General features: G+C 41.4%; 1 protein-coding gene across 20 annotated transcripts in view; it reads left to right on the forward strand.

Annotated features, from left to right (window-relative positions):
• The window catches only part of DLG2 (discs large MAGUK scaffold protein 2), a 1,248,672-nt gene that overhangs the window by 1,208,076 nt on the left and 21,371 nt on the right, over nt 1-19,225 (forward strand). For 11 of the 20 annotated variants that reach the window (XM_089512900.1, XM_089512907.1, XM_089512902.1 and 8 more), the window contains one exon: nt 13,863-13,962. In XM_089512900.1, coding sequence (XP_089369026.1) covers nt 13,863-13,962 — 100 coding nt within the window. Of the gene's footprint in view, nt 1-13,862; nt 13,963-15,941; nt 15,988-19,225 lie in introns of all 20 variants that reach the window. The other 9 variants (XM_089512903.1, XM_089512905.1, XM_089512908.1 and 6 more) reach the window with 1 other exon arrangement.

The raw sequence follows: 19,225 nt of genomic DNA on the forward strand, positions 1-19,225 counted from the left end.
TACGTAGCTAGTTTCATGTGGTTGAAGTGAAAGCTTTGGGAAAAGGTGATGTTCTTAAAGAAAAACTTAAAATAATATTTTAAAAAATTAAAATGTATTTTTTTTTTAAAAAAAAAGGCCTAGGTCTTCTCCTTTCTCCTCCCACTGGCACCATCTCCTTCCACTGATACCATCTCACCCCACTCACACCATCTCTTCGGCATTTTAGTGGGACACAGGCAAATGCCACAGCCCATTTCTGCCCAAAAGCAGATGTTTGAGGAGCAGTGGTGTCACACACACACCCTTAGAGTGTCACTTGGTGCAGTTTACACCCCCTTAGTGATGCCACTGCCTTGTAACACAATTGCACTGCCACTGTTACTTACCTAGCAAGTTAGCTGGAGGGGAAGTGGTTCTGTTCTTTTTCAACTGTGGCTGAAGCCTCCTCAACCACCACCTCATCCCTGAGCAGCACAGAACCCTGTCTGCCGCTGCTTCCAGCATCTGAATCCAAGTAGATTTATTCAGTGATTTAATTCCAGCCATGTGGAAAATGCAGATGGTTCCCAACCACACTTCTTCTAATTACTAGAGCTCACTTCGTGAATGAAGTTGCATGGAATGCAGAATCAGAAACAGTCACCCACGCTTCTCTAAATGGGAAGTTTAGAAAGAAAATAGAACACACACACACACAAACATATAAATTGGCCACCTCCGACAACAGGGAAGCAATAATGAGCAGTTAGGACTAGTGACTCCATATTACAGGAGACCGCTGGTATGGTGTAAGAGTTTTGAGTGTCAGGGTGCATCTGCACTGTAGAAATAATGCAGTGTGACGCCTCTCTAACTCTGGTAGCTCCATCCTATGGAATCCTGGGATTTGTAGTTTTACCAGGTCTTTAGCCTTCTCTGCCAAAGGATGCTGGAGACTCGTAAAACTACAAATTATGTGGGATGGAACCAGGTCAGTTAAAGTGGTTGTCAAACTCCACTTATTTCTACAGTGCAGATGCACCCTTTCTTCAAGATGTTAGGAAACCAGAGCTCATTAGACATGGAAATCTCTTGGACAACCTTAAGGAAATCATGTTCTTTCAGCCATAGTGGGAGGCAGTGGCAACCCTCCTCTGAAGCAGTCTTGTCAAGAAAACTGTAAGAAGGGGTCAACTTGAAAGTACATATCAAAAACTATGGAGTTTATCAGACAAGGGGAATTGGAAGTATAATCCGATGGCAATCTGAACGCAATCATGGGGTTTAACGTTATTGCATGATAACCCACTACACACAAATTCGGGCAATGGGAAGTCAGTCCGAATGCAATCATGTGATTTCATGTTATTGCATGATAGACTGCCACACGCAAATTTGGGCAATGGCATGCTATTTTTGGGCAATGGGGAGCCAGTTCGAATGCAATGCGTATTCACGTAATTGCGTGAAATGAGCAACTTTAAGCTAATAGGAGCACTACAGACATGGTATTTGCCCTCAGACAACTGCAAGAGAAATGTAGAGAGCAGAACAAAGGACTCTATGTAACATTTGTCGACCTCACCAAAGCCTTCGACACTGTGAGTAGAAAAGGTCTGTGGCAGATCCTGGAACGACTAGGATACCCCCCCAAATTCCTCCAAATGATCATCCTGCTACATGAAGGCCAGCAAGGTCAAGTCGGATATGGCGATGCTCTCTCGGAGCCCTTTCTAATAACTAATGGTGTGAAACAAGGTTGTGTTCTCGCTCCAACTCTATTTACAATCTTCTTCAGCATGATGCTCCAAAGGGCTATGGCAGATCTCAAAGAAGAAGACGGCATTTATATACGCTACCGTACTGATGGTAGCCTGTTTAACTTAAGCCACCTGAGGGCCCGCACTAAGACTCTAAACTATCTAGTCCGTGAGCTGCTTTTTGCTGATGATGCTGCCCTCGTTGCCCATACGGAAGCAGCTCTGCAGTGCCTGACATCTTGTTTTGCAACAGCTGCAGAGCTCTTTGGACTGGAAGTCAGTCTGAAGAAAACGGAAGTTTTCTACCAGCCGGCACCTCAGGAAGAACACTACCATCCCCACATCACTGTAGGCACATCTGTGCTTAAGTCCATCCAGCAGTTCACCTACCTGGGAAGCATCATCTCCTCAGACGCCAAGATTGATAAAGAGATCGATCACAGACTGGCAAAGGCATATAGCGCATTCGGAAGGCTTCACAAAAGAGTCTGGAGTAACAAACACTTGAGGCGAACCACAAAAATCAGTGTGTATAGAGCCATTGTACTGTCTATTCTCCTCTATGGGTCTGAAACATGGGTCACCTATTGCCAACACCTACGACTCCTTGAACGCTTTCATCAGCGCTGTTTACACACAATTCTAAATATACACTGGACTGATTATGTGACAAATTTTGCTGTCCTTGAGCAAGCAGGGATCACCAGCATTGAGGCCATGCTATTGAGGACGCAGCTGCGCTGGGCAGAACACGTTTCTAGGATGAAGGACCATCGCCTCCCCCAAAATAGTATTCTACGGTGAACTCGCCACGGGTCAGCGTAAGAGGGGTGCCCCAAAGAAGAGACTCACTGAAACAACATTTCAGGCTTGGCCAAATTGATCACCAACAATGGTCCGCCCTGGCCTCACATCAGGAGGCATGGAGACACACTATCCACGATACTGTAGCCTTTTTCGAAAGCTCATGGCGAACGAGTCTCGAAGAGAAATGACAACGCAGAAAGAACCACAACCCGGAAACATCACCCAAGGAGACTTTCTGCTGTGCTTTCTGCAACCGGACCTGTTTGTCCTGGATTGGCCTTTTTAGTCACCAACGTGCTTGTACAAAGCGCGGGATGCGTCCTTCCTGAATCTTCGTTCGCGAAGCAAAGCCAGAGAGAGAGAGGGGGTAAGTGAATGAATTTTGGCCCCACTTTCTTTTCATTCGAATTTAAGAGAAATTCCTCCCATTTGATAAACTCCTGTGCCTTATTACTACAAGAACTAGTGACGGGGGCAGAGGGTTCATTCAACTAGCTAAAAGTAATGTCCGTACCCTCTCATTGCTTATAAAATTAACAAGTTATGGGTCATGGCATTATTATTAACTTGTTATCTCTATGCTCTAAGCCAAGATCTGGCTATACATTCCCCTTATGCTTAATTTATACCATCCCAAGCAGCCTCCTGTATGCTCACTTCCAGTCCTTGAACTGTCTTGACCTATGCCAGCCCTTGCAAAGCTTAACACTACAATGAGGGTAGCTGCAACAGTATTCTCTGAGTATTAGTCATGTGCATTTATGTGAGGGAAGATTCCTCACATTCTAAATTTAGTCAGTTTTTTAAAAAATAGGTTTGCTAGCTGCTGAAGAAGAATGGCAGTGTTAAATATTAGAATGTGTGGGATTGCAAATAGGATGCATTTCTGAGCAGTGCAGAGGTTGAAGTCAAATTATGTGGTGTGAATATGCTCACCCACAGTCTAGCGTGGGTGGCTCTTGCAAAGGTGATGGAGGTGCTGGCACTCACTTTGAAATGTGTTAGCATCTTCCATCTCCCTGACTCTAATCTAGGTGTTGTGCTGTTGTTCAGGTGGCACAGCAACCCTTCCTATTGTTTATAGAGCAAGTGTTAGAAATTGCTGCACAGTCATGGTGGAGCTGTTGCAATGTGTCCTTCCTCTTTACAAGCAAAAAGGGAATGCTGTTGCAAGGACTAATGTTTATCATTAGATATTTCATGGTGGCTAGATGAAGGAAAGCACCTGGGCTGCAGCCACAATGCAGTTTGTTGGGGCACCAGGGCTCTGAGAGAGAAGGCTAAATATCTCACAAAGTTGCAAATCCCAGAATTCCATAGCATTGAGCCATGACAGTTAAAGCAGTGTCAAACTGCATTCATTCTGCAGGATATATATGACCTTCAAAGAGAGTTTCAATGGGAGGGCATTGGTCAGGGTTAGAGAATGTGTTTTGCATAGACACCAAAGGGCCTTTTCACACTACACCACTATAGTGCTATGATTCCACTTTAACTGCCATGGCGGCATCCTGGGGCCCCAGGGCTTTCTAGTTTGGTGATGCATTAGAGCTTTCTGGCTGAGAATTCTAAATACCCATCCCTATATCTGGTGCCATAACACACTACAAATCCCAGAGTTCCATAGGATAGTGCCATGACAGTTAAAGCATTATCAAACGTCATTAATTCTTCAGTGTGGCAGCAGCCTAAACTTTCTCAGAATCTTAAGGCAAGTATCTGCCAAGCTTACTCATATTTTTCTAGGTCGTGTATTTTATCTGGACAAGAAGAATAGGATGGGGGAAGGACTCCAGAAACCGTTCTTGTTCTAAATTATAGTTTGGCATACAACTTGAAAATATTATTTTTTAAAAAAAATCTACAGAAATGACTTTTATGTGACCTGTTATCACAGCAACACATTGTGACAGTTTGAAAACAAGCTGTTGGCTGGAAACAAAGTCTTTGACTTTCCCCCAGAGAGCCATAAAGTGAATTGCTCCCAAGATTATCACAGCAGAGTGTCTACCCACAATTAAAAAGAAAACAATATTTAACTTTAAAAAAAACCCACTGAAGTACTAAAGATAAATATCATTTTAAAAACAGACATTTATTGTAGTCTTAGGCCTCATTCCCACTATCTTTTAAACAGGATCGTGATTCAGTTTGAACCGGTTTAAATGACAATGGATCCCATTTAATCCCAGTCGGTGAAATGATTCCAAATGGGGAGACATGCTCTAGACCCATTTGACCTACGTCTTTTTGATGCTGATTTTTTCCACTTCTTTTCAACTGAATCGAATTAGCACAAGTGGGAACCAGAACCGAATCAGATTTGATTTCACAATTCGGTCTTAAATGAATCACATCAGCACAAACGTGAACCAGATGCAGATCAGAATCAGTTTATTATGACATGCAGTAAAGCAGAAAAAGATGTCCTGTGCAGGAACCGATTCTATTTAAACCGATTCATTTCTCAATGCAAACCACAAGTGGTTTATCTGCCTCAGGAACCGGTTGAAATAGAACCAAATAATTTCTGAATGGGAACCATAAGTGGGCTATTTTGATTTGATCCCATACCAGAAAATGTGATCGGGGCAAATGTAGTGGGAACTACAATCCGATTTTGAATCGAAGCATCGATTCGGATTGGAGATTGATTTATCTGTAAGTGAGAATGAGGCCTCTGAACACACTGAACATGTTTTTTAAAAATACTTTATAAGGCTATGATGACAGACAGACAGACAGACAAACAGACAGACAAACAGACAGACAGACAGACAGACAGACAGACACTGGAAGAGGAGAAATGTGTATCCATGCTTACCTAATCCTGTTCAGGCATTACCATGCTTTATTAAATATAGGACAAGAGGTACACCTATCCCCTCATCCCTCTATTATTGCTTTTCTCATGTGGAAAATCATGCACCTGAAGAGGAGAGGTTTTGTTCCAGTTGTGACTTTTCCTACAAGAAAGAAGCTTGATTTTCTAAACACACAATGATGACTAGTGAAGGTCATTGGGCCAGTGAAGTCTAGAGCTTTTAAGGAGCTGTCCAAGGTGTACTTTCATGGAAGACACTACCAGCTACTGCTTGCTTGTACCAAGAACCTCCATGAGAACAAGAAGCTCTCTTCCTTGGACACATGCCAATGTGATTCTAGTCTGCATCAATAGGAGTATAGTTTCTAGATCAAGGGAAGTAATAGCACCACAGACCGCACCTTGAATACTGTGTCCAGTTCTGAACACCACAGTTCAAGAGGGATATTGACAAGCTGAAGCATGTCCAGAGGAGGGCAACCAAAATTGTGAAAGATCTTGAAACCATGCCCAGTGAGGAGCAGCTTAGGGAACTGGATATATTTAGACAGGGGAAAAGAAGGTTAAGAGATGACATGATAGTCATGTTTGAATGTTTGAAAAGATGTCATGGTAAAGAAGGCGCAAGCTTGTTTTCTGCTGCTCCAGAGACTAGGACATGGAGCAATGGATTCAAGCTATGGGTAAAGAGATTCCACCTAAACCTTAGGAAGACTGTCCCAACAGTAAAAGCTGCTTCAGAGTGGAATAGGCCATTTTGGAGTGTGGTGAAGACTCCTTTGGAGGTTTTTACACAGAGGCTGGATGGCCATCTGTCAGGAATGCTTTGATTGTGTATTTCTGCATGACAGAATGGCTTTGAACTGGATGGCCCTTGTGGTCTCTTCCAACTCTGTCATTCTATGATTCAATGATCATTTTCCATATGATAGTATCTGCTCCCCTGTTGAAGAAACTGTGGTGAGTCATGGCTGGCCTGAGCCGATCTGTCTCCAAAGGGCAATGAAAGTACACACAGATAGCTCCCTGGTGTATACTTTTGTATCTTTTGCATCATTTGTGCTGTTGGTTCCTTACCCGTAGACTAATGCCCTTAGACTTGACTTCACTCCTTCCCACACAGTTCTCCCCCTCTCTCTTAGTCATGTAGCCTGTGTTATAAGAATCCACCTTTCTTCTCTCCCAGATACTGTCGTTTACTTGAATCAAACTTTCTTTTCACTGAAGATGGTCATCAGTGATAGTTGGTAATTTCAGAAAACAGCTTCTGTATAGACTAACAATATAGGTACTTTATTTGTTACTGCAACTTAAGCATATGGGCAGAAGAATCCTGTGGGGCAAGAGAAGACAAAACTGAGGGAGATAATCCATGTTTTTTTCCTCCTCTTCTGGATTCATATTCCAGCTTTCCCAATTCGGGAAAATTGAAAAATTCAATAAAATTCAACTGATTGCAGTGGAGGAGACATAAAACTATGCTAGTGGTAGCTGAAATGGAAGGGAGGTGTAACAATAACTTGAAATGTTTATTTTTGGACTAAAGCTCCACTAGCCATACTAGAATTCCACTAACCATACTAGCTTGGGAATTCTGACTTTTGTAGCCCAACACATAACTTTTCCAAGCTCTGTATTTTAGGCCACTGCATATGCAAAACCTCTCCTGGGCATTAATAGAATGCATACCTTTGGGGCTCTCCAGTGTCAAAACTCTGATTTCAGAGGAATACTAGCTGCAGGCCTTTCCACAGACTTTTCATAGGGAACTTTTAGTGGGTCACGTGTGAGACCCAGCAACCTCCACCAGAAATCCACAACAGCAACTTGCTTCAAAGCAGTGAAGTTTTATTGGAAATACAGGTAGATGTGACTAGACAAACTTTTCAGCAGAATCTGGCGAGCCAAGCCTCAAGCACTAAGTTAAAACAGCTACTCCTCCCCACCTTTTTTCCTGTGAGCCCTTTCCCCCCTCCTTCCAGGACTAGGAATCCTGAGAAGCCAACACTGTGGCCTTGAAGACGCTTACAGATGTCTCGGCATTATCACATTCCATTCCATAGCAGCAATCATTCCCATGCACCAGCTAGCCCTACCACCCCCCACTACAAGCAGGCAGAACTACAATTCTAAAGCAATTGCTAAGCAAGATGATCAATGACTATAGGAACTGTGAATCTTGTTTGGTAATTAGCTTTGGAGTTCTGACATCACGCCTCCCTCTTGGAAAGTTGTACTTCTCCTTCCACCCTTAGAAAGGAAATCTAGAAACACACACACATGGAAGCATGACTCAGGTTGGGGTTCTTTTTTTATGGAGTTGAATAAAAAATGTGCAGCTGGGGGAAAATGTGCAGTTGGAAAAATGGGGAGAAGGTGGACACATCCATTGGAGATGGGACACTGAAATAGAAATTTATAATAGCAGGAGGATGCAGAAACCCTTCCAGAATCCATCAAAGTACTCAAAAAGTGATGCGATCCTAGGAAAGGGAAAGACCAATGTTTGAGAGATACCAGTTTTGACAATGCAAGTTTGATAAGGCAGGAGGAATAGATGAATAATTCTTTTTTTTTTGTCAAACAAAGACAGATTCATAAATTAATTTTCACTGAGTAGTAGATAATGGAGAAATCATGACTCATACAAGGTATATGCAAGGAGCAAGGCACACTTGGTGCATAGCTCTATTTATCTTTTCATTTGTAGAGTGGGTTGCTTGACAGAGCAGTCAGCAAAACCTGGCTGCTGGGTTGTTGTTGTTTTCAATGAGGGCTTTGGGGCTGGGGGCAGGGTAGAATAGTTCCATCAAACTTGTCAAGTCAAAGTGACTTTCAAATACAGGTTTGTTCAGAGAATCTGCTCCTCAGCCCCAGGATCAATATTCAGTCTTCTGCATACTGGTGTCTTCTTGTCATCCGTTAGAGCCAAAGAAGACAGTGTTGTGAATAAGGAAAACTGGAAGTGACAAGAAACAAAGGGAAACACATTCTTTTCTTACTGGAGAAGCTGAAAGAAGGGGAAAACAATGCATGAGCAAAGAATGAGGATCTTTTATATGTCTGTAGCTTATTCAGAGCTCTATGTACAAACAAGTCAGCCCAAGGTCTCTCTTGAGTGGTCCTGGAGGAGGAGGAACAGGAGATGGAGAAGGAGTTTATCACGCGAGAGGAATTTCTCTTAATTTTGATTGAAAAGAAAGTGGAGCCAGAATGCATTCACGTGAATTCACTAAATTCAGCGAATTTACGTGAATTCAAATTGCGTTTGAACTGACTTCCCATTGCCCGAAAATAGCTTGCCATTGCCCAAAATTGCATGTGATCACCTCTCACGCAATAACATGAAACCCCATGATTGCGTTCAGACTGACTTCCCATTGCCCAAAATTGCGTGTGGTAGTCTATCACGCAATAATGTTAAACCCCATGGTTGCGTTCAGATTGCCATTGTATTATACTTCTAATTTCCCTTGCCTGATAACATCCGAAGTTGTCTCTCTATTTATATTCAGCTTATCATTTGAAAATGTTTCTTAATGAACATTGATATTCATCTCCAAGGAGCTTAGGCTACATCTACACTGCAGAATGAGTGCAGTTTGGCACTGCTTTAACTGCCATGGCTCAAAGCGGTGGAATTCTGGGATTTGTAGTTTAGTGAGATATTTAGCCTTCTCTATCAGAGAGCTCTGGTGCCACAACAAACTACATATCCTAGGGTTCCATAGGATGGGGCCATGACAAATAAAGAAGTGTCAAACTGCATTCCTTCTGCAGTCTGGCAGCAGCCAAATGCTAAAGAGTATTTCTCCCATCATACCAATGGATTGATTTTCCGGATCAGAGCTTAGGGGGCACAGTTTACCCATCCCAGTCTAAAATCTGTAGGTGTCACTAGCCAAAATTGCATTAACATGGAGCACCAATGCCCATGTGTGAATTCTCCATTCTGTGAAGAAGTACTGTGCCAATTGAGCAACACCTCATTCCAGTGTTTTCCCTTTAAGGTAGACCAACTGGAAATGTGTCCACTTCATTTTCAAAGCTTACATCCAACACACTCAGTTAGATGAAGGCAGGGTGAGCAAAATGGCTGTGATTTCCGTAAAATACTGTTGTTGTTATTTGCCTTCCAGTCAATTTCAACTTGTAGAGATCCTATCTCTGAGTTTTCTTGGCATGATCTATGCAGATAAGGGGCACCATTGCCTTCTTTTAATGCTGAGAGAGTGTGGCATGCAAAATCACCTGGTGGGGTTCCATGGCTGAACAGGGATTTAACCCCTGGTCTCTCGGACTCCTCGTTCATTACTCAAACCACTATGCCATCCTGGCTCTTCACCAAGATAAGCTGCATTGATTCAGAGAGAACAAGGGCTAACTTCCTTGTGATAGCATCCAAAATCCACAAAACAGTGATACCTTGATTGGACCCTCCAAAATGCATGAAATACATGTTGCAATCTTTCAAAGCTCTACTGGCTTCTTCATCAGACAAAAAAAATCATACAGGAGAAAGAAAATATGATGGTGTTAGTCACAGCCCTGCATTTTTTCAAGAAGTTGTTGTTCTTAGATAAGATGGTATGGCAGAGGAGGGATAGCCAGGCAGGCAGGCCACTCTTTCTTCTGGCCATGTGGGTACTGGGAGGATAGTAAATAGTAATAGCCTTAACTGAGAACAACAACAAAATTATAGGCCTGTAACTACCATCATCATATTTTCCCCCTCCTTATGGTTTTTAACAGCTTTGCTGATGAAGAAGCAAGCAGAACTTCAAAAGCTTACATTTTGTGTATTTTGTTAGCCTGATAAACATATCACTGTTTTGTGGATTATGGATGTTATTGTATTTTGATAAATGGCCAACACAGCTGCCTGTGGATATGTTTCCTTGTGATTACTTCAGACCAACAGAGACAGAGAAGGGAGTGTCAAAAGGAGAATGACAAACACAAGAGATGATGGCCCAAAGCAAAGAAGGAGTAGCTGGCCTGCTTTTTGGCCACCCCTGGTTTTAACCATTCTGGTGACTGTCAAGTGGCCCACAAAATAATGTCCCTGAAGATTATCCATCAAAAGAGGAAAAGCTTTTTAAAGGCAGGTGACAATGGCTCAAGCAATACAGGCTAGATGACAAAAGAATGTCTCCCTTGGGTTTAGTCAAACAACACTATCCAAAACCCTCATGTCCAGAATGAAAGAAAGGTTTATGAAAAAAATGTTAATTTAACAATATAAATAAAACTTATTATTATTATTATTATTATTAATAATAATAATAATAATAGAACCCAAAGGGAAAGCAGATTAGTAGTTGAGGGGAAGGAGAGGAAATATTTAAAAGTTCAATAACTGATACTAAACTATCCAATAGATACTAGTCTATTGGATTTATCAATACATTGCCAACAATTGACTGAATGTGTTCAACAATTGATGGAATGAATCTGCTCTAGTTGGGACTCATCTACATGGTTCCTAAGGTAAACCTATCACAGAGTTTTCTTGGCAAGATTGGTTCAGAGAGGTTTGCCTTCCTCTGAGGTCAAGAGAATGGGACTTATCCTAGATCACGTAGTGAGCTTCCAGGGCTGAGTGAGGATCTAAACCCTGGTCTCCTGGAGTCCTAATCCAGTGCTCAAACCATTACACCATGCTTGCTTTCACACTATTCCTGGCTTTCTCAACTGATGCAAGCATCCATAAATTATTTAAAGATCCAAATTTCACCACCAACAATGCCACACAGAAACACTCTCCCATAACCCTGGACAGACAGTGATGCACTTGTATGATGTTCCCTCAATGCTCAGTGTTCATCTCGATGTGGATCATCCTTTTTTGCGCCAGATGCATCTTTTCCAGTAGATTCACCTAGAGAGTGTATTACAGAAGGCTGACTGCAGTAGGTTAAGTTTAGTAGTTATTATTAGAATATTGGGGGGGGGGGGGCTGCTTGTAAACATTTCTGTGGCTCAAAATTTTAAGTCAAGGGCAGAAAACATCTTTTAGTTCAAAGGCCAGATTCAATTTCACACAGGTTGTCAGGTCACATTCCAGCAATGAGTTAAACCAAAGGAGTGGGAAAGTGTAGGACCAAAACTACCAACATAATTTAGGTTGAAGCTCTTGCTTCAAGTAACTAAACCTTCAGAGAGACTTTACAACCTCTTAGAATGGAAAACCAATATCATACAAAATATGGGAAAGCACATACAATAGTGTCATGAGGAATAGGGAATGATAATCTGAGGGATTCCAGAGCACTGTATTGGAACCCTGGAATCTCGGGGTTTCCAGATGTAATTTAGGTGCAGCCATTTCAGGGCCACATGTCATGGACCTCTGCAGAAGAATTCAACTTTGGATCTGCATGTGGAACCTTTGATCACAAAGGCCAAGATAACTCAACATTTGATCTACTGTTCTGAGATTTTAAAAAATACTTCGTAGACAAAACATGGTTTGATTTGAAATATGCCTTGTTTTTTGCTTTGATTGCTGATTGATGAGGAGGTATCAGGAGATAACAGAATGACCATTGCAGTGCATAATAACATGATGACTATAATATGATTTCTCAGTAGCTTATGGCTTGCCTGTAGAAACATCTGGTTACCTTATGAATGTTTGAAAGGGAAAAAAACATAAAACCAGACAGTTTTAGACTTGTTCCATTTACATATATATATATATGCAAAACATGTTTGCAATGAAATTATGGTGAATGCGTGTTTTTTAAAGTAACTTCATCCTTAATTTGAGCAAAAAAGAGACCATCAAGGAGAAAGTGAGAGAGAGAAGAGCACATCTTAATTTTCATTAGATTCTATATGCCATTCAACAATGTTATTTGCATGCTAGTTCTCATCTACTCGCCTGCAACCTCTGCCTTTATTTTGTGCCTGCATGATTTGTGTCTTACCTTTGCATGAAGGCCTCATTCTTTCAAACACAAATATTTGCAGCCCTAATGAGACATCATAGTTTTCCATGTATATAATTTTTCTACCTTTGTGGTTTTTCTTTTGTTGTTGTTACTAAATTTTAAATCTGTTTGCAATGTAAAAGTGGCATGAAACTTTTGTGACACAAGCAATGAAATCCTGTACATTTGGAATCAGCTATGGGCACCACATTCTCAATCAGTCCTTAAATACATTTGGATTCTAAATTTCCTGGAAAAGTCCAAGGAGCATGAAGTAGCTAGGCCTACTATCCTGAGTTTAAGCAAGAAAAGTAAATTGCCACAGAATGGTCTGAATCCTACTGATTACCCACTGAATCAGTTACTGAAAGGGATGTTAACCATGGTGATGACTTATATAAATTCCATTCATTCCATGGGTCTGCTCTATTTGGAGGCTACCAATAGATCACTCTTGTTTTATTTTTAAATCAATCCTAGGGAATGAGCAGTCCTCCAACTCCTAACAGCATGGCCATCAACTGGGGATGGTGGGAGTCAGAGTCCAATGTCACCTATAAAGATTCCTAGCCCGGTTTTAAATGGTGCTTGCTACCTGCAGGTTTTTTAAATAAATAAATAGTTACCTGCAACCTTTATCATGTGTTTGGTAAATCATACCTGCCCCAGCACCATCAACTGGGGTACTTCTCCCAGCCTTCTTACATTAAATGAGAAGATTAGAGGTAGGGTTCTTTGTGCATTTCTTCTGTGGTGACTGGTAGCTTCTATGTCAATGGAGTGATTAATCCACTTTGGGGTTTGAATAGGCTTCAAGAAACTATCCAAGGAGGTGACCTATTTTGGAGATAAGGTTCTGCACCTTGAATTTACAATCTGGAGTGGATTCACTGCTTCCACTGCTTCCACTGAAATAGGAATCACCAACTGCCACTGAGTTTCATTTGTCAGATTTAAAATCTCCCCCTACATCAATGACCCTAGTAATATGGGGTTTCTGACTACAGGGGAGATCCTGTACATGTTCACTCAAAAGCATTTTAAAAACCCACACTTCTGAAACAGCACAAGATAGGCAAGGATGAGAGCTAGTGAACAAAACCATTTGTATTCAAATCCCTTGGATTTCCTCCTCTCTTTGCTCACAGACTGAAAATCTATGCATCAAATCAGAGGTGCTTACTTGGGTTTTACTCCCTGATAAGTGTGGGAAAGATGTCAGCTTCAAACAGTTAATCAAATGCATGTTAAAGAAACACCAGGACCTATAGTATATCCTGTTATTAGACCCAATTAAAGTAGAGCCATTAGATCCACCAGGTTTACCTATGCATTGACTCATCATTCAGCCATTGACTGAATTGGTCTATTCTAATTTGGATTAACCAATAGGATTCCAGCCCAAATCTTCAAAAATGTTTCTTTTTACTGCCCACTTATTTATTTATTTATTTAGGAAATTGGACAGAGTCACTACAGTTCTTTTCCACTTTTACAAACTAGTTGTTTTGTCAGCATGAGTGTGACAACAATTAGACGTCCTTGTTTTTGCCCCATGCCTTTTCTCCTTCACAGTCATTCAATGACAAGCGTAAAAAGAGCTTCATCTTTTCACGAAAGTTCCCATTCTACAAGAACAAGGAGCTGAGTGAGCAGGACACAAGTGACCCAGAACGTAAGTAAATGCTCCAAGATAATGTCACAGTTCAGCACATGGGTGATGCGCATGACACTGGTAGCCCTCTCACAAACAGACACGTACACACATGTAGGCAACGAAAGTCAGAGTCAGGACAGGTGAGGCATTACTACTGTGACCAATGTATGATAGCAGTTTGGATTCCTTTTCCTCATTGTTTAGACTGGGAAATAAACCATTGTTGTTCTTTTTTAAAAGTCCCTCTCTCCCAGATTTTTAAATATAGATATGTATATTCCAGCACTGTTTGCCTTTGCTCAAAAAGATCCATCCTGCATTTTGGTTAAGGAGAAAGCTATAATTATTAACATATATCCAGAGTGGCTGAGATGTTAATCTGTCACAACAACAACATTGAAGAGTTACTAGTGCCTTCAATGCTGCCAAATTTCATTTGGTCCAGGTGGTTCAAGACCAGGGATGGGCTACTACCTGAGATGCAGGGGGCAATCCCTTTACCACAGCGCCATACCAGTGACCATATCAGGGTTCAGGAGCTGCATCAGCCGGAGGGGACCATGGAGGGCTAGCACTACCCAAAAAATATTTTTGGCTTCATATTGTTTCCTCTTCCAGCTGTTTTAGGCCCAGCAAAAGTGTTTTTCCCCTCAACAGGGAGTTACCCAGACATCAGTTTCCAAGTCACCTGCCCAAAAAGAAGGGTCTCTCTTGGACCCAAATTGGTCCAGGAGGGGAAAACATTACTAATTGCCCCCATGCCTATAAGGGAGTCTTGGGGGAAATTTGATGGAAAAGAGATTATGGGGGAAATTAAAAAATAAAAATAAACTTTTCAGGGTCCTTGTGGGACTTTAACAGATTTTAATCCTTCACACCACTGAGTTGTATGAGCACATATGTAAAACAGCACAGGGTTGCTGTTTCATGTTTCATAATATCTTTAGCAAATTATAGATTCAGGTCAAACCACTAAATCCTTTCCCTTAAGAGAAAGGTTTATTGTTGAGTGTTCTTTCCAATCAATTCAACAGGCTAAATACAGTGGTTAGTTCAAACAGAATAGACTCAATAAGTGAGACTTGTTTAAAAATAGGATTTAGGAAAGTCCTATTGTTTCAGAGAGCCTACAGTAGTTGGGACTAACAATTGGATTTAATTCAATGAGTTGCTTGAGTTATAGACTCTCCTACCTTTGTGGCGCTATGAAGATTTTCATACCTGGCATAAATGTGGCTCAAATGTCACTGAAATGTCCTGAAAAGATGGTGGAAGCATGTGTCTCAATGCCAGGCATGCTTCTTTAATCATCAAGGAAATGTGGCTTCCTCTAGCGCCCTTGTATTGTCACAAGGGGAGCAGATTTCCTATGAATGCAAATTTTGCATTTGTAGGAAATCCAGTCTCCAGGAACTATTCAGGGACAGAAAGGAGAGAGCAACAATTGAATGACAATAGAGGAAACACACCTGACATTCAGACATGCGCACTTCCGCCACCTTTTCAGGACATTTCAGTGATGTTTGAGCCTTCTATGACTCTCAGAATCCCCCCTGCCAACCAGCCATACTGACCAGGGGATCCTGAGACTTGTATTCCCAAAGGCAATCTTTCCAAGGTTTACTCTTGAAGTAATTTCACATGATCTCAACTGCAAGAAGGTAAGGAATCTTTTTCATCTCTAACACAAACTGCCATCCTGGTTTACCCATCAGCATGGCTTAATTTCCAGCCAATTTTCTATGGCTTTCTTAAAATCCCATGTGCTTTCTCAGTTTAACCAAAATAGATCAACTTTCTTATGGCTTCCATGTAGTCTATGAATCAGAGTTGCGGGGGGCCTAAAGTTGTTTGGAAAAAAAGCAGGAATCCAGACTGTACGATCTACATGGTCAGTCATGGTAGTATCCATTTCAACTCCACTGACTTCTTCCTTCCTCTTCTGCGGCTGTTCTTTTCTTTCTTTCATTGCTTTCTCTCTGGGGACTCCCGTACAGGACATCCCCGGATTAGGTGACGACGGTTATGGAACAAAGACTCTGAGTAAGTTCCCAGGAATGGTCACTGTAACCCCGTTTGTTTTGTTCTTCTTCTTGAATTTATTTATTCATTTATTTATTTATTTATTTTGGCTTTGGTTCCTTCTCCTCCCATCACTTTCCAATCCCAGGATCTATCACCCCTTAGCATGCATAAGATTAGACTTTGATTTTTTTCCCCCCCAGTTTTGAATGCACTCAGGAAACCAAAATATTTTATTTTTATTTATTTATTTATTTTCTCTCTCTTTTTTTCCCCTGCATGACAATATTAAGAGCATACAGCATATGGAACGGATACATCTCTCACTATGAATAACAGTTTTGTTTCCTAGAAATGCATTATTGATCCTTTTCTGACAGTTTTGCTTTGTTTGTTTATTTGTTTTTCAACACACCAGTGGTTTTTAAACTGTATTCAGGGGAAGCCAAGCGTTATTGAGAAGCTTACCAACTGGTCCTCATTTCAGAAAGTTGCTAATGATAGACAAGTTGCCTCAGAAGGTTAGAGATATTAGGAGTCAGAACCACTGGATGCTGTTGAAGGGAATGGCCTGCTTTGGGATGGCCGCTAACCATTTATGATCAAAGGCAAATGTTCTCAGTCCTGGTAGGGAAAATTAAAGATCTCAGGCTCTTCTTCTCTGTGCCATACTACCTGGAGCAGGTATAGGAAAGTTGGAGTATATGAGATCCATGTACCATAAGTCCTAGCAGTGTTGTAAATGGATCTTATTTCTTCCATTCCTTCCTAGACAAATAGTCTACACTTTAGAATAGGGGTTCCCAACCTGTGCTCCAAGGAACCCTTAGGGCTCCACATGCACTTCCCAGGTGCACTGTGGCCAGTCCAGGAAAATGAAAGAAATCCCCCAGGGCTCTGTCCTGGGCCCAGTGCTATTCAACATCTTTATCAATGACTTGGAAGACAAAATTGGGGGCATACTTATCAAATGTGCAGATGACACCAAATTAGGGGGAATAGCTAATACCCCAGAGGACAGGATCAAGATTCAAAATGACCTGAACAGACTAGAAAACTGGGCCATAGCTAACAAAATGAAATTCAACACAGAGAAATGTAAGGTACTGCACTTTGGGTGGAAAAACGAAAAGCACAGATATAGGATGGAGGCCACCTGGCTGAATGAAACTATGTGTGAAAGGGATCTAGGAGTCCAAGTAGACCACAAGTTGAACATGAGTCAACAGTGCAATGTGGCAGCTAACAAGGCCAATGCGATTTTAGGCTGCATCAATAGAAGTATAGTGTCTAGATCAAGAGAAGTAATAGTGCCACTATATTCTGCTCTGGTCAGGCCCCACTTGGAATACTGTGTCCAGTTCTGGGCACCACAATTCAAAAAGGACATTGAGAAACTGGAGCGTGTCCAAAGGAGGGTGACTAAAATGGTGAAAGGTCTGGAAACCATGCCCTACGAGGAACGACTTAGGGAGCTGGGGATGTTTAGCCTGGAGAAGAGAAGATTAAGAGGTGATATGATAGCCCTGTTCAAATATTTGAAGGGATGTCATATTGAGGAGGGAGCAAGCTTGTTTTCTGCTGCTCCAGAGACTAGGACCTGGAGCAATGGATGCAAACTGCAGGAAAAGAGATTCCACTTCAACATTAGGAGGAACTTCCTGACAGTAAGGGCTGTTCGACAGTGGAACAAACTCCCTCAGAGTGTAGTGGAGTCTCCTTCTTTGGAGGTCTTCAAGCAGAGGCTGGATGGCCATCTGTCAGGGCTGCTTTGTTTGTGATTTCCTGCTTGGCAGGGGGTTGGACTGGATGGCCCCTGTGGTCTCTTCCAACTCTATGATTCTATGATTCTATGAAATAAAAATTGAATGAAATTAAAGAATAAGAATATATTCTTATATATGCCCCTAAACACCATTACCTTGTAAGACATAAGGTAGGCCTCTCAGGGGCTCCACCATAGAAATAAGGGCTCCGCAAGTCAAAAATGTTGGGAACCCCTGCTTTGGACCAAAAGTTCTCTGACTTTGGCTCTCCAGGGGATTTGGACTTATTTATTTATTTTCAATTTATTTATTACCATAGTTATACCCCACCCTATATCAGAAAGATCTCAGGCCGGCTTCCAAATAACACTACAATTACAAGTTAAAACAGTATAATACAATAAAAATAATATAAATAAGCTAAAAGCATATTAAATATAATAAAGAGTTAAAATGGATTTAAAGGATTTTTAAAGTATTTGGGATGAATTGATAATGCCCAAAGGCAACAGCCAAGTTTTCAAGTGACACCTAAATGTAATGAGTGTTGTCACCAGTTGGGCCTCCAAAGGAAAGGCATTCCACAATTGGAGTGCCACAGCTGAGAAGACCCTCTTCTATGTCCCAGTAGATTTGCCTTACTGGTGGAACATAGAGGAAACCTTCATTCTTAGATAGGCACTTAGAGGGACTGCATTTCCCAGAATCTCTGACATTTGACTGAGCTGGCTGAGACTTCTAGGAGGTGTAATCCAAAACACTCAGAGGATGAAGTCTGAGAGCCACTACCCTAGAGTACTGCTACAGTTGACACCAGATTTAGGAGCATAGTCATGGTACCAATCTTAGTGGCAGCCACCAATTTTCAGTAGTTGAGATAGCAGGATGGCCACCAATGGTTTTGCCATCATTTCCTCACTTGCCTGGCAATGCACAGACATGGGTGGTCATGTTGGGTAAAGTATATTCCTAGCTGGTTATGAGATGGCAATGATGGCCCTAAACATGTTCAGTTACCATATGAATTGATATAATGTCCCAGAGTCCTTTACAAGTGTTTATGGCTCTAAATGCTCTTCTAGCAGATAAGTCCCTATGGGAAAGGTTCCTTGAATTTAAAAAGTTTGGAAGCCATTCCTCTAAGTCATTGATTTAAGACTTCTGAAGTTTCAGTAGCTTTAACTTGCCTTCCTTCCTCTTTTTTGGAAAAAAAAGGTAGGTTTTTTTTAAGTGTTTGATGGAAGAAGCTAGATGAGCTGTGATATACATGCCATGTCCACTTTTAGATCCACTTTGATGTTAGTGAACTGTGAATTTAATTCTATCCTGGATGTTTTTCATACAAATCCCTAAATGAGGGCACAACAGACATGAGGACCCAACAAACAAATGAACAACCTCAGTTCATAGTGGACTATTTTGATTCCCCACCCCCTAAATGTTTTGTTATGTGCTTCCACAGGCATGGTGGTCCCTGTGGGCCTGTTGGATTT

This window comes from Sceloporus occidentalis, unplaced genomic scaffold, assembly GCF_023333645.1.
Source record: "Sceloporus occidentalis isolate IW3139 unplaced genomic scaffold, rSceOcc1.0.p SCAF_2, whole genome shotgun sequence".
In the NCBI taxonomy this organism is placed as follows: domain Eukaryota; kingdom Metazoa; phylum Chordata; class Lepidosauria; order Squamata; family Phrynosomatidae; genus Sceloporus; species Sceloporus occidentalis.